General features: G+C 49.5%; 2 protein-coding genes across 2 annotated transcripts in view; one reads left to right on the forward strand and one right to left on the reverse strand.

Annotated features, from left to right (window-relative positions):
- LOC126108671 (basement membrane-specific heparan sulfate proteoglycan core protein) overlaps positions 1-22,190 on the reverse strand; it is a 761,963-nt gene that overhangs the window by 634,505 nt on the left and 105,268 nt on the right. The gene's annotated exons all lie outside the window — the stretch shown is intronic.
- On the forward strand, positions 1,159-2,200 carry LOC126108675 (uncharacterized). The gene is made up of 2 exons (XM_049913984.1): positions 1,159-1,737; positions 1,971-2,200. The coding sequence occupies exons 1-2, from the start codon at positions 1,443-1,445 to the stop codon at positions 2,129-2,131; spliced, it is 456 nt and encodes a 151-aa protein (XP_049769941.1). The 5' UTR covers positions 1,159-1,442; the 3' UTR covers positions 2,132-2,200.

Consider the following 22,190-nt stretch of genomic DNA (forward strand, 5'->3'; position numbering starts at 1 on the left):
GGGGAAATGTCAGAGGCTGACGCGAGCGGCCGGCGCTAAGTAGCCGAATGCACCAGCGTCCAGTAGCTCTCCGGCACGGGAACGCCGACTCCCACGTCACAACGCTCTCCCTTTCATTTTTCGCTCTTATGACCGGTCTGATGTGGCCCGCCGCGGTTTCCTCTCCTGTCCCAACCTCTTCATCTCACAGCAGCACTTGCAACCTACGTCCTCAATTATTTGTTACACTCATTCCAATCTCAGTCTTCCTCTGCAGTTTTTGTCCACTACAGTTCACTCTAGTACCACGCCAGTTGAAATGGTTCAAATGGCTCTAGGCACTATGGGGGACTTCTGACGTGATCAGTCGCCTAGAACTTAGAACTACTTAAACCTAACTAAACCTAAGGACATCACACACATCCGTGCCCGAGGCAGGATTCGAACCTGCGACCGTAGGAGCAGCGCGGATCCCGACTGAAGCGCCTAGAACCGCTCGGCCACAGCGGCCGCTAATTCGATGTCAATGGGTCAAATACGAAGATCGTTCAGTAAGTAATAGGACCTTTTTCAGGAAGCAGGTTGGTTTTGTTCAGGATTCCAACGCAAGCCACTCAACGGTGTGTGGCGGAGGGCACTTTACATGCCACTGTCGTTACCTCCCTTTCCTGTCCCAGGCACGTATGGTATTGGAAGAATGACTGCCGGAAAGCCTCCGTGCGCGCTCTAATCTCTCTAATTTTACATTCGTGATCTCCTCGGGAGGTATAAGTAGGGGGAAGCAATATATTCGATACCTCATCCAGAAACGCACCCTCTCGACACCTGGACAGCAAGCTACACCACGATGCAGAGCGCCTCTCTTGCAGAGTCTGCCACTCGAGTTTGCTAAACATCTCCGTAACGCTGTCATCCTCACCAAATAACCCTGTGACGAAACGCGCCGCACTTCTTTGGATCTTCTCTGTCTCCTCTGTCAACCCGATCTGGTACGGATCCCACACTGATGAGCAATACTCAAGCATAGGTGGAACGAGTGTTTTGTAAGCCACCTCCTTTGTTGATGGACTACCAGTGTTTCTTCCCCTATCATATAATCGTACAATAAAGGACCCTTCTTTCTGTGTATTCGCAACACATTACATTTGTCTATGTCAAGGGCCAGTTGCCACTCCCTGCACCAAGTGTCTGTCCGCTGCAGATCTTCCTGCATTTCGCTGTAATTTTCTAATGCTCTACTGCTCGATGTCAGAGTCCTCACTGCATCAATGACTTCCCCACCATCGAGGTATTGCTGCCCGCAGAGTGCACCCTTCCTCGGGCGAAACAGATGGAAGTCAGATTCTGCGAGATCCGCGCTATAGGAAGAACGATGCAATGAAGTTCTGTGAGCATCTCTCGGGCGGTGGACGACTGTGCCGGCACTACCAACACAGACGTCCACTTGAGCAGCGAGGTGTTTGATGGTTGTTCCGTCCATCACTTCGAATCAGACTGTCCGCACGTTCCATAATTGCCTGGAGTCACAGCAGCGTGTGGCCGGCCGGTACCTAGGAGACCGGACAGTTCTGCGCGGCCTAGTGGCCATGAAGTTGGAAGCCTCGCCCAACGACTCGCCGTGCTTTTGTTCACTGCCAGGTGTCGTCCTGCAAGCGCCTCTGAACGCCTGCGGCGCTCTCGTTTTCCGCCAGAAGCAGCTCCATGACAATTTGAAGGCCACGCCGCCCAACGACTCGCCGTGCTTTTGTTCACTGCCAGGTGACGTCCTGCATGCACCTCTGAACACCTGCGACGCTCTGGTTTTCCGCCAGGAGCAGCTCCATGACAATTTGAACGCCACGCCATCCAACGTCTCGCCGTGCTTTTGTTCACTGCCAGGTGACGTCCTCCAATCGCCTCTGAACACCTCCGACGCTATGGTTTTCCGCCAGGAGCAGACAATTTGAAGGTCACGCCGCCCAACGACTCGCCGTGCTTTTGTTCACTGCCAGGTGACGTCCTGCAAGCACCTCTGAACACCTGCGACGCTCTGGTTTTCCGCCGAAAGCAGCTCCACGACAATTTGAAGGCCACGTATGGCGCCGCCACCTATCGCAAGTTTATAAAACTGTACGGACTGACGGCGCCGTCAGGGATTTTCTCTGCCTTGTGATGACTGGGTGTTGTGTGCTGTCCTTAGGTTAGTTAGGGTTAAGTAGTTCTAAGTTCTAGGGGACTGATGACCATAGATGTTAAGTCCCATAGTGCTCAGAGCCTTTTTTTTTTTTTTTTTTTTGTACGGACTGAAGCGGGGATATCCTAATGTGTCCCGCAAAAAATTCCGCACTTTTCTCGACCGAAACTGGCCGAGGACAGAAACGTGTTGCATTACTTATTGAACGGCCCTCGGCCGAACGTACTCGGCAGGGAATCGAATCGCACCGTATACTTCGCTACCAGAACCAGCCTCTTCCCACGCACACCTGCCACTCACTCCGTTATTCTGTTCCAGGTACCGGGATTCTCGGACGCGCTGGACGTTTGACAGAGCTCAGCAGCGCGACTAGGCTGTCCCCACCGCGCAGGCGACATACCCTTTTTTGAACCGGACTGTGCTGTTCGCCACACACACAGTGACGGAACTGCGTCCGCAGAGTGCGTGTGGCGCTGACAGCGGGAATAGCCGACACGTGCCCATACGTGACGTGGCGGCGTCCGCAGAATCCGACCGTGATGTCAGCGCGGCGGAGCGCTTTCCCATATCCACAGCGCGCGCGCGCGTGTGCGTGTATGTGTGTGACAGACAGACAGAGAGCTAAACATAGCCCGGCACACAGCAGACAGGCTTCGACCCGCCGGCTCTGCGCTTGGCCCACGCCAGGGATTTGGTGGCAGTCCGCGCGCGCCAGCGCTTCTCAGAAGCGGCGGTATTCGCGACCCGCCGGGACCGGCTGCAACTTTGCTTGCGCCGCTTTTCGTGTCGCCAAGGCCGCCGCAGCGAGACAACCCCCGCCCCGATCACTGGCGCCAGGACGGCACACGAGCGGCTGCCGACCGCCGGCGGGGACGCCCGAACCCCCCCCTGGCACAGGTGTCTGCGTGACGTCACTCAGCCGCGCGGCACCTGTTGGGTCGCTTCCCCAGACGTAACTGGCCCCACTTGACCCCACCAACGGCGCGACCCCCCCCCCCCCCCACCTAACAAATCATCACACAATTTGTCAAATTATCCTAGTTTGTCAAATTATTTGTTTGACGTGATTGTCAAACGCGTTTGAACGTGTTTGAGAAAAACTTCTATTGACGAGATGCCGATCGTTGCTGTGGGGAAGCACCTCCGTGCGTGTTTAGCGACAAATGGTTTTATTCAACTAATGTCACTGTATCATGTGTGTCAACAACTTTCGAAACTATTTGCAGTCATTTTGACTACTTTTCGACCGTGACAGTCTCAAGATAAACGTAAATGATGATAACGTTCGGTCTGTTGAGCGCTCAACTGCGCTGTTCAAATGGCTCTGAGCACTGTGGGACTCACCTTCTGAGATCATCAGTCCCCTAGAACTTAGAACTACTTAAACCTAACTAATATAAGGACATCACACACATCCATGCCCGAGGCAGGATTCGAACCTGCGACCGTAGCGGTCTCGCGGTTCCAGACTGAAGCGCCTAGAACCGCTCGGCCACTTCGGCCGGCAACTGTTAAAAAAAAATGGTTCAAATGGCTCTGAGCACTATGGGACTTAACTTCTAAAGTCATCAGTCCCCTAGAACTTAGAACTACTTAAACCTAACTAACCTAAGGACATCACACACATCCATGCCCGAGGCAGGATTCGAACCTGCGACCATTGTGGCCGCGCGGTTCCAGACTGTAGCGCCTTTAACCGCTTGGCCACCACGGCCGGCCCGGCAACTGTTATCAGTGCCCGTAATATGTAGAGGTTTTTTAATTTACCGCTACCACTCACAAACTTCATTAACTATTGTATTATTTATTTATTTTGCTAGATGTTTCGAGGGAAGGTCTCATCTCCAGGCTAAATGGCATTAGAAAAGCAATTTTACGATAATATTAATCTGATGTTACATAGTCTTTACATAAATGGTGTGTGCCGGCCGGAGTGGCCGTGAGGTTCTAGGCGCTTCAGTCTGGAACCGCGCGATCGTTACGGTCGCAGGTTCGAATCCTGCCTCGGGCATGATGTCCTTAGGTTAGTTAGGTTTAAGTAGTTCTAAGTTCTAGGGGACTGATGACCTCTGATGTTATGTCGCATAGTGCTCAGAGCCATTTGAACCATTTTTTTTTTTTGCTAGATGTTTCGAGGGAATACCTCATCTCCAGGCTAAATGGCATTACAAAAACAATTTCACCATAAGATTATACTGATGTTACGTAGTCTTTTCATAAATGCTGTGGTTATCCTGTGGAAATGAGAATGGCGTGTTTATTTACATTTTATCCTGTGGAAGAAGACGAAACTTTGTAAGAGGCGATGTCACTTTGGAAGCTGGACTGATGTTTGCATGAGAACGTTTTGCAACAGTCACTCACTTTTGAATGCATTATGGGAGCGACAGTCATCAATGTGTTACAAATACACTCCTGGAAATCGAAAAAAGAACACATTGACACCGGTGTCTCAGACCCACCATACTTGCTCCGGACACTGCGAGAGGGCTGTACAAGCAATGATCACACGCACGGCACAGCGGACACACCAGGAACCGCGGTGTTGGCCGTCGAATGGCGCTAGCTGCGCAGCATTTGTGCACCGCCGCCGTCAGTGTCAGCCAGTTTGCCGTGGCATACGGAGCTCCATCGCAGTCTTTAACACTGGTAGCATGCCGCGACAGCGTGGACGTGAACCGTATGTGCAGTTGACGGACTTTGAGCGAGGGCGTATAGTGGGCATGCGGGAGGCCGGGTGGACGTACCGCCGAATTGCTCAACACGTGGGGCGTGAGGTCTCCACAGTACATCGATGTTGTCGCCAGTGGTCGGCGGAAGGTGCACGTGCCCGTCGACCTGGGACCGGACCGCAGCGACGCACGGATGCACGCCAAGACCGTAGGATCCTACGCAGTGCCGTAGGGGACCGCACCGCCACTTCCCAGCAAATTAGGGACACTGTTGCTCCTGGGGTATCGGCGAGGACCATTCGCAACCGTCTCCATGAAGCTGGGCTACGGTCCCGCACACCGTTAGGCCGTCTTCCGCTCACGCCCCAACATCGTGCAGCCCGCCTCCAGTGGTGTCGCGACAGGCGTGAATGGAGGGACGAATGGAGACGTGTCGTCTTCAGCGATGAGAGTCGCTTCTGCCTTGGTGCCAATGACGGTCGTATGCGTGTTTGGCGCCGTGCAGGTGAGCGCCACAATCAGGACTGCATACGACCGAGGCACACAGGGCCAACACCCGGCATCATGCTGTGGGGAGCGATCTCCTACACTGGCCGTACACCACTGGTGATCGTCGAGGGGACACTGAATAGTGCACGGTACATCCAAACCGTCATCGAACCCATCGTTCTACCATTCCTAGACCGGCATGGGAACTTGCTGTTCCAACAGGACAATGCACGTCCGCATGTATCCCGTGCCACCCAACGTGCTCTAGAAGGTGTAAGTCAACTACCCTGGCCAGCAAGATCTCCGGATCTGTCCCCCATTGAGCATGTTTTGGACTGGATGAAGCGTCGTCTCACGCGGTCTGCACGTCCAGCACGAACGCTGGTCCAACTGAGGCGCCAGGTGAAAATGGCATGGCAAGCCGTTCCACAGGACTACATCCAGCATCTCTACGATCGTCTCCATGGGAGAATAGCAGCCTGCATTGCTGCGAAAGGTGGATATACACTGTACTAGTGCCGACATTGTGCATGCTCTGTTGCCTGTGTCTATGTGCCTGTGGTTCTGTCAGTGTGATCATGTGATGTATCTGACCCCAGGAATGTGTCAATAAAGTTTCCCCTTCCTGGGACAATGAATTCACGGTGTTCTTATTTCAATTTCCAGGAGTGTATTTACTATCAAAAACAGTTTTGATGACAGTTTATTTATTATGGTGACGGTTTCGACCGCTACTGTGGTCATCTTCAGAGCAATGAGTAAGAACCTCCTTCTGCTGGAGAATCACTAGTTACTCAAGTAACTAGGTGCAACTAAGAAATGGCTCTGAGCACTATGGGACTCAACTGCTGTGGTCATAAGTCCCCTAGAACTTAGAACTACTTAAACCTAACTAACCTAAGGACAGCACACAACACCCAGCCATCACGAGGCAGAGAAAATCCCTGACCCCGCCGGGAATCGAACCCGGGAACCCGGGCGTGGGAAGCGAGAACGCTACCGCACGACCACGAGATGCGGGCAGCAACTAAGAACAAAACTCTGACTGTCTGGCGACTGTCATCTGAAAAAACAGAACAGCGCGATACAACGCTTGTGTGGCGATTGCCGGAACTACAAACTATTGCACTACCAAAGATGAGACAACTCGGTCAATTAGTTTGCCAATTATGGACTTTTAAACAGTGCATAAATTTTTTTGTACCCCCTCTGTACAGAGTCCAAGCTATGGATAGGAACAACTTTGGAACAAGTTTCCTTTAATTTACGTCTATGGTCACAATCTTTTCTATTTAACAGATTACGGGTTTCGGTCTTTAATGACCATCATCAGATCTGTCTCATAAGCCATAGTGGCTGCAGTGCATTAGGACTTTGTTTTTATGAGACAGATCTGATGATGGTCATTAAAGACCAAAACCCGTAATCTGTTAAACAGAAAAGATTGTGACCATAGACGTAAATTAAAGGAAACTTGTTACATATACGGGTCACTGTGTTTTTTCGCGACGATGTCGCAGCTTGTGAAACTTTGGAACAGTTCTACCACAAGGATCAGTTCTGGGTCCCACTTTTCCACTTTTTTTTTTTTTTTTTAATGCGTGCCTTGAGATTTTTCGGTCGATACGGGAGGGTGTAAATGACGTACTAGAGGTGCTCCTAGGTCGAGTGCGCTGTGTGTGTCCCCAGTGGCAGCCCCTGGGGCCTGTTGAGTGCAGGGCGGGCGGGCGGGCTGAAGACGCCGGGGTGCTGCGGCGGGGTCAGACGCCTCCGCCCCCGACGCAGTCCCGCCGTTTCGCATTTCCCATTAGCGGCGCGGCGGCGGGCGGGGGCGGAGGCAGCGCTACGGCCTCACACCGCCCCCGCCGTCTGTGCAGCTGCCGCCACTGTGGCGTCTCCTTCTGCGGAAGCTACGCGGCGGCGAAATGCGACGCCGGCGCGGAGTCGACTTCAGCGTCATTAACGCCCACCACCTGTCTGTGTCTAGCCCCGTCCCCCCCCCTCTCTCTCTCCCTCTCTGTCTGCCTACCTTTCTTTCTCTTTACTTCGCATTCCACGGCGTGGGAAATGGCAGAGGGTGAATTCTGTGCCAATCTCACTATTCCCTGAACCCATTCCATTGACATAAGCAACACAGCATGTCATTCCTGACGAAGAGTAATCTTCAGAGGGAAATAGGACCATTGCTGTTCGCAGTATTCAGGGTGCTGCACAATTCATCTTACATCCTTCTAGAGGTTGTAGAGGGGATTCAGTAGATCGAGTTTTATATACGAACACATGTCCGTAAGGATACCTAACAAGGCCTCAAAGTTACGGGTGCCGACTCGTGTAAATACCGGGTGATCAAAAAGTCAGTATAAATTTGAAAACTAAATAAATCACCGAATAATGTAGATAGAGAGGTACAAGTTGACACACATGCTTGGAATGACATGGGGTTTTATTAGAACCAAAAAAATACAAAAGTTCAAAAAATGTCCGACAGATGGCGCTTCATCTGAACAGAATAACAATAATTAGCATAACAAAGTAAGACAAAGCAAATATGATGTTCTTTACAGGAAATGCTCAATATGTCCACCATCGTTCCTCAACAATAGCTGTAGTCGAGGAATAACGTTGTGAACAGCACTCTAAAGCATGTCCGGAGTTATGATGAGGCATTGGCGTCGGATGTTGTGTTTCAGCATCCCTAGAGATGTTGGTCGATCACGATACACTTGCGACTTCAGGTAACCCCAAAGCCAATAATCGCACGGACTGAGGTCTGGGGACCTGGGAGGCCGAGCGTGACGAAAGTGGCGGCTGAGCACGCGATCATCACCAAACGACGCGCGCAACAGATCTTTCACGCGTCTAGCAATATGGAGTGGCTTTTTTTTTCTCTTCTAATAAAACCCCATGTCTTTCCAAGCATATCTGTCAATTTTTACCTCTCTCTCTACATTATTCCGTGGTTTATTAAGTTTTCAATATTAGTATAATATAACTTTTTGATCACCCGGTATATGTATATACAGGATCATTAGTTGATGATGTCACAGACTTTCTAGGATGATAGAGCAGAACAAATGTATCGATTTGAAATAAGGATCCCTGTACTGGAATGGAAGAGTCGAAAGTGGACTACATGTACCGCTACTGTTGTTGCTAAGATTGTGGGAAAGGAAACTGTAAGAGGTGGTGGTGCGGAACAAAACAAGGAAAAAATGTCCATTAAGCATGGCTGAGGAGCTTTGAGGAGTTGTTCATCTTCGCTACCCTGAAACACATCTCCTCTATTGGACAAGTGCTCATGGCTCTTAAGGTACGCGTTTTATAGCCAATGTTTACTTGAAGTTGCACCATTAGAAAACTGCATCGAAATGCAGGAAGATCTGCAGCGGATAGGCACTTGGTGCAGGCAGTGGCAACTGACCCTTAACATAGACAAATGTAATGTATTGCGAATACATAGAAAGAAGGATCCATTATTGTACGATGATATGATAGCGGAACAAACACTGGTAGCAGTTATTTGTGAAAAATATCTGGGAGTATGCGTACGGAACGATTTGAAGTGCAATGATCATATAAAATTAATTGCTGGTAAGGCGGGTACCAGGTTGAGATTCATTGGGAGAGTCCTTAGAAAATGTAGTCCATCAACAAAGGAGGTGGCTTACAAAACACTCGTTCGACCTATACTTGAGTATTGCTCATCAGTGTGGGATCCGTACCAGGTCGGGTTGACGGAGGAGACAGAGAAGATCCAAAGAAGAGCGGCGCGTTTCGTCACAGGGTTATTTGGTAAGCGTGACAGCGTTACGGAGATGTTTAGCAAACTCGAGTGGCAGACTCTGCAAGAGAGGCGCTCTGCATCGCGGTGTAGCTTGCTCGCCAGGTTTCGAGAGGGTGCGTTTCTGGATGAGGTATCGAATATATTGCTTCCCCCTACTTATACCTCCCGAGGAGATCACGAATGTAAAATTAGAGAGATTCGAGTGCGCACGGAGGCTTTCAGACAGTCGTTCTTCCAATACCATACGTGACTGGAACAGGAAAGGGAGGTAACGACAGTGGCACGTAAAGTGCCCTCCGCCACACACCGTTCTGTGGCTTACGGAGTATAAATCATGTAGATGTAGACATTTTTTCCTTGTTTTGTTCCGCACCACCACCTCTGAAAGGTGCCTGTCCTACTTCGTTAGCAACAACAGTACCGGCACATGTGATGCAGCGTTGGATGTATCAGAAGTGTTTTCACTTACAACTTTCGACTCGGTCGTTTCGGTACGAGGGATCCTTGCCTCGAATTGATACATTTGTGCTTTTTAAGGCGCCTTGTGACGGTCCCTGCGGGTCCCCCTGTCGGAGTGTCGAGTCCTTCCTCAGCCATGGGTGTGAGTGTTGTGCATAGAAAAAGTCAGTTTTAAGTTAGATGAAGTAGTGTGTAGGCTTAGGGGCCGATGACGTCAACAGTTGGGTCCCATAAGACCTTGCCACAAATTGCCAAATTTTCTCTCTCTCTCTCTCTCGCTCCTCGTCTCTCTGTCTCAGAGGGGCATCGATGCTTCGTGGAGGGTTCGGCGTATACAGAGTCGTCGTTTATAAGTTTCTCGCCGGTTCTACCACAGGGGTCATTTCCAGGTCCGGCATTCGCCCCAGACTGTCACGCGCTTTGCGCACTGCTTTTGCAAACTACAGACGTAGAGGCGCGGAAGGGAGAGAAGGGAATCAGAAGGAAGTACAGTATGCGAGCGGATGACGTAGCAGGAGACACACATCGCGTATATGGCGCGTGTGGGGGCAGAGGAGTGCGTGTGTGGCGGTTCCAGAAGCGCGGGACAGCCAGAGAGCTGACGGCTGACCGAGAACAGGCGCGCAGTCAGCGCTGAGCGGCGGGCAGGCGGGCGCTAATCGCCGCCGGCTGCCCGGCCTCAGCGTGGGAGGCGCGCGTTAGCAACAGCCAGGCGGGCCGGGCCGGGCCAGGCAACAAGCAGGCGAGCGGCCAAGCGGGCGCCCCGCCCCGCCCCGCCTCCAGACGTCGTATCTCCGGCCTATCCAGCCGGCCAGGCAGACGCAGCAAATCTAGCACAGTAGAATATATATGGCCATTAAAATTGCTAAACCAAGAAGAAATCCAGATGATAAACGGGCATTCACAGGACAATTATATTATACTAGAACTGACATGTCATTACATTTTCACGCAATTTGAGTCCAAAGATCCTGAGAAATCAGTACCCAGAACAACCACCTCTGGCCGTAATAATGGCCTCGATACGCCTGGGCATTGAGTCAAACAGAGCTCGGAAGGCGTGTACAGGTACAGCTGCCCGTGCAGCTTCAACACGATACCGCAGTTCATCAAGACTAGTGACTGGCGTATTGTGACGAGCCAGTTGCTCGGCCGCCATTGACCAGACGTTTTCAGTTGGTGAGAGATCTGGAGAATGTGCTGGCCAGGGCAGCAGTCGAACATTTTCTGTATCCAGAAAGTCCTGTACAGGACCTGCAACATGCGGTCCTGCATTGTCCTGGTGAAATGTAGGGTCTCGCAGGGATGCAATGAAGCGTAGAGCCACGGGTCGTAATACATATGAAATGTAATGTCCACTGTTTAAAGTGCCGTCAATGCGGACAAGAGGTGACCGAGACGTGCAACCAATGGCACCCCATACCATCGCGCCGGGTGCTACGCCAGTATGGCGATGACGAATATACTCTCCCAATGTGCGTTCATCGCGATGTCGCGAAACCCGGATGCGACCATCGTGATGCTGTAAACAGAACCTGGATTCATCTGAAATAATGACGTTTTGCCATTCGTGCACCCAGGTTCGTCGTCGAGTACACCATCGCAGGCGCTCCTGTCTGTGATGCAGTGTCAAGGGTAACCGCAGCCACGGTCTCCGAGCTGATAGTCCGTGCTGCTGCAAACGTCGTCGAACTGTTCGTGCAGATGGTTCTTGTCTTGCAAACGTCCCCATCTGTTGACTCAGGGATCGGGACGTGGCTGCACGATCCGTTACAGCCGTGCGGATAAGATGCCTGTCATCTCGACTGCTAGTGATACGAGGCCGTTGGGATCCAGCACAGCGTTCCGTATTACCCTCCTGAACCCACAGATTCCATATTCTGCTAACTGCAGCAATGTCGCGATACGATAAATCGCAATCGCGATAGGCTACAATCCGACCTTTATCAAAGTCGGGAACGTGATGGTACGCATTTCTCCTCCTTACACGAGGCACCACAACAACGTTTCACGAGGCCACGGCAGTCAACTGCTGTTTGTGTATGAGAAATCGGTTACAAACTTACCTCATGTCAGCACGTTTTAGGTGTCGCCACCGGCGCCAACCTCGTGTGAATGCTCTAAAAACCTAATCATTTGCATATCACAGCATGTTGTTGCTGTGGGCTAAATTTCGCGTGTGTAGCACGTCATCTTCGTGGTGTAGCAATTTTAATGGCCAGCAGTGTAATTTCCAGAAGTACAGTGCTATGCAGTCAGATGGCTGTAGCATACTTGAAGGGTCCAGAATGAGTCTTTGTTGGCGATGAAGAGAAAAATTCCATTGCGACAACCTGATACAAGAAGAGAAGTAAAGTATTTTGGTCCCAGAATTGAACCTTGTGGTAGATGGTGTTATAGGGATTTCCTCTGCAACTGGGTGGCTGTAGGATGGCAGCTGGATCCAGAAAGATTAAGGGCAAGCGAGAAATGTCAGCGGGGCAGCTAGATCTGCGGGTCGGCCCCGGGCAGGCGGGGCCATTACAGAGGCCGCAGTCGTTAGGCCGGGGTAATGCGCCGACTGGGTGGGCAGCCGCAGACGCAGACGCAGACGCAGCCGCGGACGGTTCATTGGCTTGCGGCTGCTGGCCTCTGCTCCTAATGAGGAAGCCACTGGCGGAGACACTTTGCGCTCATCACGGCCGGCCGCCGTCACCGCTCAAATATAGACGCGCCTAGGAGCCGCTAGGCCGGGGCGTCGCCAAGCCAGGAAGGCTGTCTAGGCTGGAGGCAGACCCGGGGGAGGCTGACTGGCGCACTCGCCTGTAGGGGGTCCGACCAGCCCGCTACGCGACATTTGCCGTCTGAGACAGGACTCACTTCACTGTTCGAGTCGAAATCGGTCAAGTGGGAAATTTATGGATGGTCTGCTGAAGATGACGACCTGCTCCAATAGACTAATTCGCAGCGTGCTAGTTTGGGATATAGCGAGGTGACGTATAGCATCCAGGATAAAACTCCGTGGAAGAACCAATGATAACTGTCTTTGCCAGTAGTATGAGCGATATATGGGCTTTCGTAATCGGTACTACAGACGTGTGCTAGTTATACAGGGTTCGTTCACAAATTATTTTACACACTTCTACATGATGTAGGGGGGACTTAGCACGTCAAGTTTTACATAGGAAGCCATGTCCGGAAACGTCAACTAACGACGCGTCAAAGACATAGGCGCCACCGCCTGTACATATACACTACTGGCCATTAAAATCGCTACACCAAGAAGAAATGCAGATGATAAACAGGTATTCATTGGACAAACACATTATACTAGAACTGACATGTGATTACATTTTCACGCAATTTGGGTGCATACGTCCTGAGAAATCAATACCCAGAACAACCACCTCTGGCCGTAATAACGGCCTCGATACGCCTGGGCATTGACTCAAACAGAGCTCGGATGGCGTGTACAGGTACAGCTGCCCGTGCAGCTTCAACACGATACCACAGTTCATCGAGAGTAGTGACTGGCTTATTGTGACGAGCCAGTTGCTCGGCCACCATTGACCAGACGTTTTCAGTTGGTGAGCGTTCTGGAGAATGTGCTGGCCAGGGCGGCAGTCGAACATTTTCTGTATCCAAAAAGGCCCCTACAGGACCTGAAACATGCGGTGGTGCATTATCCTGCTGAAATGTAGGGTTCCGCAGGGATCGGATGAAGGGTAGAGCCACGGGTCGTAACACATCTGACGTAATAACTTCTACTGTTCAAAATGCCGTCCTTGCGAACAAGAGGTGACCGAGACGTGTAACCAATGGCACCCCATACAATCACACCGGGTGATACGCCAGTATGGCGATGACGAATACACGCTTCCAATGCGCGTTCACGGCGATGTCGCCAAACACGGATGTTACCATAGTGATGCTGTAAACAGAACCTGGATTCATCCGAAAAAGTGACGTTTTGCCATTAATGCACCCACGTTCGTGCATTTTAAATGGTTTAATGCGCGTATATACATTTAATTTTGCTTTCTGTACATTTATTCATTTTGTCACTGTTATTAATTATTTTTATACTTGTATTTGTAGCACCGATGATGGCTGTTAAATCAGTCGAAATCGATATGTAAAATTAAATAAAGAAAACATGATCTTGCGACTGGTTGCTCCTTATTTGGTAATGTTACGGTCTACGGTCGCTGCACCACTTGGGAACCATATGGAGCCGCCACCCCCCTCCCATAGTAACAGAAGGAGAAAAGAAGAAAAATACAGAGATCGTTTCAGGATAGAGAAAAGACACACTGAACAAATGTAGCTACTACTGCTTCGCAGAGTGATTCGTCTGTTCCGACTGGTGTGCACGATACCAGAGACGAAGCCACTGTACCACTAGTAGTGGTACAAGATAGTCTCCGGCACGCACAGTACGATGCCGTGCAGAGCAGCATGTATGTAGATGTAGATGTACGCGCCGCTTTTTGGGCTGGCAGAAAAGGCGATTGTTATTCATCAATTCCTTCGCAGTCCACTAGTTGTAATACAACGCGCTTTTGCGCAGTCGTTTTCGAACATCCGGCGCCTAGCTCCAGTGAGAACTTTCGTACGGTCGCAGCAACAGCCACTGGCGACGACGAGGTATCCCGTACGGACGGTCTCGAATACCAGCGATGAAGCACATGCAGTTTAAATTCGGCCACCTTCCCCGGAACGCACGCACACACACACACACACAGCCGGCGGTCGCCATTCCGGAGCCGTGCGTCAGCAGAGTGGATCCGCGCGGTTTATCGCGGCCTGACCAAACAGACGCCGGAGCGGCCGAGTTTTGGAGCCGGGCCTAAGCAAACCCCGCTCTCCTGTCCGCGCGCAGCCCACAGAGCAGTGTGGCGGCCCCGATGACACCTGTTGCCGCAGTGCGGTCGTTAGCCGCGTCGACAGCCGACGGCGGACGCGAAAGTCTGCCTCCGATTCCGCAACTTCTCGACCGCGGGTGCCCTACAGGGAGAAACGCGCACTTAGGGAATATCGGGAGCAGCTTTCGAGAAAAAATTTCCTCGCGGCCAGAAATATGCCAAACTGGCTTCGGCATTCGGTGAAAAGTGGAGTACTGCACCAGTTACTTGTCACAATGTACGGTCGACTCTTGCTGTTTTGAACCTTGATGAATCGAATCTCCCGACAAATCTTTACAGTATAACATCCTGTTTTTGTTGTATTTAACCGGCCGCCGTGGCCGAGCGGTTCTAGGCGCTACAGTCTGGAACCGCGCGACCGGTACGGTCGCAGGTTCGAATCCTACCTCGGGCATGGATGTGTGTGATGTTCTTAGGTTAGTTACGTTTAAGGGGCTCCGGAACGCCCTATACTTGCAACGTTAAAATAACGCTCATAAATTACATCTTTCCTCACAAAGTATTTGAGGTAGGAAGTTGAACTTTTTACAGATTATTTATTGGAATATGGGCTACAACTTAACACAGGGATTTTACAAAATTTTAGTTCAGTTATTAAAGATGATTTTTTTTCAATTGTAATGAAAATTCACAACATTTTTTTGCAATTTTTTATTTATATATTCAAAAATATACAGTTTTTTGGAAAAAGGCTGTGTTAAATTATGCAGAAGGTACTGTGTAACATTTACTGAAACTTTGAAAAAAAAATATGTTTGGAAGATCCTTAGAAAACATGTAATTAGTATGAGAAAATAAAAGTTTTGGGAATCGAGCGACAAAGATTGGATTAACTTTTTAGTGCATTCCAGGTCCATTGGATGGATTATCTTCATCCTCTGCAAACTCCTCCTCCAGCTTCCTCTTGTTCCTCCTCCTGTTTACTCTTGCTTGTATTTCTATACTTTTTACAGCCCTGTCTGCAGCCCGAAGGCGTTCCTTGTCTAAAGCAAGCATCGCTCGTACCATGTTAGAATGTTATTATTTACAGTAATAACACATACCTTTGGCTTTCCAACATTTCTCCTTCTCTTAAAAGCCTTCAGAGGATTTCTAATACCTTTACTTTTACTCATTATTACACTTCAACAAAACAGAGACTCAAGAAACAGAATTAATTACTAATATTTTCGAGATAACGACAGAGTAAATAAACATGAAACAATCGACAATCACACCAGCGATATATATATTGAACCATCACAGGTTAGCCACAACACATACTTTATCTCACATCACTAAAATGTACCTGATGAACACGGACGTTAATAATAACACCATTTGACAGCAGTTTAACAGCGCCACAGTGGGTCACGCCCATGTAGAACACATTTCAAAAAAAAAAAAAATTAAAAATAGTTGTTGTCTTCGGAATTGAATAAATTATATATCTATTAAAAGGTAATAGTCTGCAGATTCAGAAAACGCAAAAAAGTAAAAATTGAACTTTTCATGATTTTGAGCCTTTCCGGAGCCTCTTAAGTAGTTTCTAAGTTCTAGGCGACTCATGACCTCAGCAGTTAAGTCCCATAGTCCGCAGAGCCATTTGAACCATTTTTTTGTAGTTGTATTTATGCAGACTGAAGCGATGATTCAAAATTGTTACTGTACCAAGGATTCGAACCCGAGTCTGCTGCTCTCTAGGCAGGTGCGCTAACCACTACGTCACAGTGCCACAGCGGCTTTGCGCATCTCCACCTACAACCCTCCCACACTCCCTAAAAATAAAACTAAAATAAACTCCTCCCCAACAAGCCATGAAGGCGCAACGGTACCGACCGGCCGCCGTGTCATCCTTAGCCCAGAGACTCCTTCCTGAACTTCAGTTCACTTCGCAAATTTGTCCTTGTCTTCTTTTCACTGTTTGCTCAATGAACAGACTGAATAGCTTTATGAACGGCCTACAGTCCTGTTTCACACTGCTTCCCTTTCGTGTCCCTCGCCTGTTAAAGTTGCAAATAGCCTTCCGCAGCCTCTATTTTAGCCCTCCTAGCCTCTTAATTTCAAAAACTTACTCCAGTGTACACTACTAAAAGGTTTGCCTTTCTTGAACCAATCTTATAAGGTAAGTCTTACGGTTAGTATGGTCTGCTACCTTCCTGTATTTCTTCAGAATCCTAACTGACCCTTCCCGAGAACCGCTTATGGCGGTTATTCCATTCTTCTCTAAATACTGTTGTTGATAATTCTTCCGGGTCATATGGCCGTGGTCCATGGAATTCTTCTACTCCTAACGTTTCGTCCAATACTACGTCGGACATCCTCAGAGGTATGGCTGGTCCTGCTGAGTCCTGCCGACAGCACCCCGGAAGAATTATCAACAACCGTACCATCCGGTCCTGACTTCATTGTATGATTAGAAGACTTCTCTAAATAATTCGATCGTTATTATCCAACCGTGACTTATTATAAACGAAACTCCTTCCGAACAGGCCATGAAGGCGCAAGGGTACCGACCGGCCGTCGTGTCATCCTTAGCCCGCAGGCGTCACTGGAAACGGATATGGAGGGTCACGTGGTCAGCACACCGCTCTGCCGGCCGTAGTTCGGTAATATCCTCACCTGTCAGCATCTGCTCTCTTTGAACTTGGAATTGTCACATTCTTATTGAGGTCTGAGGGTATTTTGCTTTGTCTCTGGTATCGTGCACACCAGTCGGAACAGATGAATCACTCTGCGAAGCAGTAGTAGCTAAATTTGTTCACTGTGTCTTTTCTCTATCCTGAAGCGATCTCTGTATTCTTTTCTCCTTCTGTTACGATTACAGAGACAAAGGGTCCTCAGAGATGGTGGCGGACGAAAAAGAGACAAATACAGACGCGCGAATAATATACTTGGCGCCGGTGGCATGCAAAGCAATGTTAACAAAGGATGAAAGTGTGCCGACGTGTAGGTGACTTTAAAAGAGTGAGCGAGAGAAAGGAAGAGAAGTTGTCGGTGAAAGAGGGGGAGGATCTGGGAGGCAGACGCCGAATGACAGAGGAATTAAAAATTCAGGGCCCGTCCCTGCCGTCAGCTACGTCCACGGGCAGATTATGCTAATGCGTCGCGCGCCGCTGCCGGCTAAAGGATACGGCCAGGTGTCCGAAGCTCGTAATGGACAAGGCAGCCCGCTTCTCGCTGCACTCGCTCTATTTCCACCATCAACTACTCTGCCTCTCTCGCCCTTCTTCGCCCACTTCCACGTATCTACGTTGTTGTATGCACTACTTGGAAAGGTACGAGATAACGAAGTAACGGAGTAGAATATGCACGCCACGCTACCCCCGCCAGCTGGTTCCGTCGCCCACAAATACCTCTTCCGCCTGCGCTTGATTATTTTCCGGAAACCCCGAGCGGCGAGTTATGCGACGGCAGCCGTGATAGCGCGGATCTTTCGAACTAGAGGTGGGTCGAACTCGTTCATTCCCGTGAACTACTTCATTCATTTCACTCTTTGCCGTGAAGCGTTCAAATGAAGTAGTTCATTCGTGAAGTACGGAAGCCTAGCGAAGTTGCCCAGTTCGCCGCTCAGCCGCTGCTACGCTCGCTTCGCCTCGCTCGTATAATAAAGCTTCGTAATACTTCACAATTTTACCAACAGATGGCGGAACTATGGAGTAACGTGCACGCAACGTTTTGCGCTCTTACAGCGTCTGAGTGAACTTAAATAGAGCATGGTCGAAGGGGACAAAGGCAAGATAAACAGAGAAGGCTGTCACGTATAAAGAAGGTACTACATTTAATCTTGCTCGACATTTTCTCGTGAAGCGCCCAAAAAAGTCTTTATCTGCCAAATGAAACATTATTTGTTGTATTCATGGACTGAAAAATAGGGCTACCAACGAAATGAAGTCCAGTTTTATGTTCCTTTTAAAATTTAATCCAAAATAGAATGAGTATGTTTAACACTGTCACAAAGTCTATATACCTACGTTAAGTAATTATTCAGAAGTTTTCCTGTAGATTTTATTTTTGTTGACAATAATAACCCACTAGATTCAAAACGTAAACTGTCACCTGTAGTCATTGGTACGATTTCAGGTAAAATCCCTCTTTCAGTGTTATTAACAAACCTTTTATTTTCATGTTGGCTGTGCGTGCTCACACAGATAGCCTCTTCGTTTCCATCTTTAATATTCATTTGTCTTCAAGCGCTGCCAACGGTAGGCTACCCGTACACGCGAAGTTTAACTGCACAAATAGTCACGGGTAATGATGTCAGCACTGCAGGTAGCAGCTGACGCTGTCTTCTCTCGCCCCTCACATCCCCCGCCCCTCCTAAACCTATCGTTCCCCACAAACACCGCGCGATTCGTCGACAGGCAGCACAGGGAGGACTGAAGTGAAGGGAGGATGAGTGACGTGGGAGAGGGGAAGAGAGTGAGTGAACTAGAAAAAAGTGTGGAGTGTGCCATCTGTGAAGAGTTTGAAGTACCAGTTCATTGAAATTGAGTGGTTAGTTCACACTTCACAGGAGTGAAGCGTTCATTTGAACGACTCATTCACGAGCTCCCCATCACTATTTCGAACGCTCCACAGTTCCGCATGTCTCACTCCCCCCCTCCCATCGAGCTGTCCCTCTGCCTCCCCCCATCCATAAATCCCCCCTCCCAATATTCTACACACCGCTCGACGCCTCTCTTTCGCCACAGACTCGATTGCCACAGCCGATATATTTCTCCAGATGGGAGACTTCCCCAGGGCTCCGTGTTAGGACCAAAGTTATTTACGTTTTCTGTCCATATTGCAGACGGCAATGCGATCGCCAATAAAGTGATGACACGATATCTCAGGGGTGTTTTTCAAACATATCTTCACAGTATTCTGGGAATATTTCCCGAACAGGGAAAGCCGTTGGGGACTTGGTTCCAGCCGGCCGGAGTGGCCGAGCGGTTCTAGGCGCTACAGTCTGGAACCACGCGACCGCTACGGTCGCTGCCTCGGGCATGGATGTGTGTGATGTCCTTAGGTTAGTTAGGTTTCAGTAGCTCCAAGTTCTAGGGGACTGATGACCTGAGAAGTTAACTCCCATTTGAACCATTTGATACTTTATTCAGCATGTAATCGTCACTACAGATATCGGCACTTAGGTTATGACTTGTTCCATATTCCTGCCACCATTGGCGATGATGTCGGCGTAGACGAATATCGAAATTGTGCACGACCCGCTGAAGTGTCGGAACATCGATGTTGTCGACGACCTCTTGAATGGCTGTTTTCACCTCAGCGATGGTTTTGGGGCTATTGCTGTACACCTTATCCTTAAATATAGCCACACAAAAAGGAGTCACATGTGTTCAGATCCGAAGAATATGGCGGCCAATCGAAGCCCAAGCCAGTGACCTCCGGGTACCCCAGAGCCAGAATGCGGTCCTCAAAGTGCTCATCCGGGACATCAAACTCTCTCCTGCTTCGATAGGGTCGAGCTCCGTCTTGCACGAACCACACCTTGTCGAAATCAGGGTCACTTTGGATAACGGAGACGAATTCATCTTCCAAAACCTTCACGCACCTTTCGGTATTCACCGTGACATTGAGGAATGTCGCACCAATGATCCCGTGACTGTGCACCACACAGTCACCCGTTGAGGGTGAAGACACTTCGATCGCGAAATGCGAAGTCTCAGTCCCCAAAATGCACCAGTTTTCCTTCTCGACAAACCCATCAAAATGAAAGTGGGCTTCGTCGCTAAACCAAACCATATACACGTCAAAGTTCTGTTCGTCAAATCTGTGGACAAATGTGTTGGCGAAGCACAACAGAGAGTGTCACAGAAATGATGCACGATTTGGGCTGGACATCATTAAAAGAATGGCGTTTTTCGTTGCGACAGAATCTTCTCACGAAATTACAATCACCAACTTTCTCCTCCGAATGCGAAAATATTTTGTTGACGCCGACCTACATAGGGAGAAACGATCACCACGATAAAATAAGGGAAATCAGAGCTCCTACGGAAAGAGGAAGGTGTTCATTCTTTCTGCACTCTGTACGAGATTGGAATAATAGAGAATTGTGAAGATGGTTCGATGAACCCTCTGCCAGGCACTTAGATGTGATCTGTAGAGTATACATGTAGATGTAGGAGGTCTGCCTGTAAAATGCAGTCTTTCGTTTGCCTTCCCCCAGAACGCTCTTTGGTGCTCCATATGTCGTTGTTCTGTCCATGTGGATATTCCTCTTCCTGCAAACAAGCCAAATTTCTGTTTCGAGGTTGGTGATGTGGTTCTATGATCTTACCCAGCTCAGTCAACAATACGTCAGTCCTCTCGGGCGCTACTCGCATGGGGCCATTCAGATCCTGCTTGGCATTGAGTAAAGCCCTCCTGAACCCACCTGTTCCGTACTGGCACGACAGTCCGTGCCCCTACACGAGTTGTCGCCCTGTACGTGTGTCTACGTCTCGCTGCAGGCGACTCCATTTCCCAACTCGAGGTACGTTATGTGGCTGTGCGAGGAAACGCGTCTCTCCTCTCGGGCGCAAGTCGCGTGGGGACATTCATAGATCCTGCACGACGTCGAGTATGGCCCTCCTGAACCAGTCAGTCCTAAAATGATCATGACAGTCGACAGTCTCCGAGCCGAGCGAGCAGCGAAATCCCGGAACAGTAAAATGCAGTCTCAGATGAGCAATGATTCTCCCACTGGCAAATTCTCAACCACTGCATCCGCTTCATGTCCTTACAACTGCCATCTGGCTTCAGTAGGAGCTCGAAATAACATTTCTCCCATTGTTTTATACCCGATACTGCCAGAATTTCAACGAAAGTAGTCCCAGCAACATTGTAAAATATTTCGGCACCTTTACAAAAGGTACAAATATAGCCTAACATTCTTCAGCCTATGCTCTGAAATAAGTCGGAATGTCAGTATTGCCTTGCATAGTCGTATATTTCTCTCCATCCGAAATTTGTCTTCTCTGAGGTCGGCTTCTAACAGATTTTCACCTCTCCTGTAAGTAATATATGTCACTATTTTGCACCAGAATTTATTAAAACTGATGGTTCGGTTATATTCACACATGTCAGGGCGACAAGCATTACTATAATTGGATAAGAATTTAATAGTGAGTAAAAAATCTGCACCCCAGATACCAGAATGGGGCAACAGCGCTGCCCCCCTCCTTTTCCCCAAACGGACGCCCAGGGCCGTGAATCCATTTTAGAAAAGTTTTCGGGCGATAACGCCGCGACACCGGGGCACACCACACAGAGGTCACAGGGCTGGCCAGACCCGACGCGCCCTCGCTTCGCTTCCGCCCACAGCCGCTTAATGCGAGTCAGCGCCGGGAATTTTAATCTCGCCAGAGTGCAGGCCGCCGCGAGGTTGGCACTCCTGCTAACAAGTGACGACGCGCATAAACGCCGACAGCGCGGCGGGGTTTCCCCCGCCTGTCTCACTCTCACTCATCCTAGCTGCTCACCCTCTCTCTCTCTCTCTCTCTCTCTCTCTCTCTTTCTCTCTCACTCTGCGTGGAATAAAAACAAATGCCCCCGTCCGTGGCAGACAATACGGGCCCGCCCAAACTATTTCCGCTTCCCCGCGGCCCACTCTCTTGAATGCGACAGAAATTTTAATCTGGATGCCATCACCTCGCGAAGCTGAAAAGTGAAAAGAAACCTGTGTGCGTAAATGTCTTTCTCCTACCTACCTGAGTTCAAGAAACATAACAAAAACGTCGCCGAAATTTCCAAGGCCGTCGCACTGT

The sequence above is a fragment of the Schistocerca cancellata genome, chromosome 11, assembly GCF_023864275.1.
Source record: "Schistocerca cancellata isolate TAMUIC-IGC-003103 chromosome 11, iqSchCanc2.1, whole genome shotgun sequence".
In the NCBI taxonomy this organism is placed as follows: Eukaryota; Metazoa; Arthropoda; class Insecta; order Orthoptera; family Acrididae; genus Schistocerca; species Schistocerca cancellata.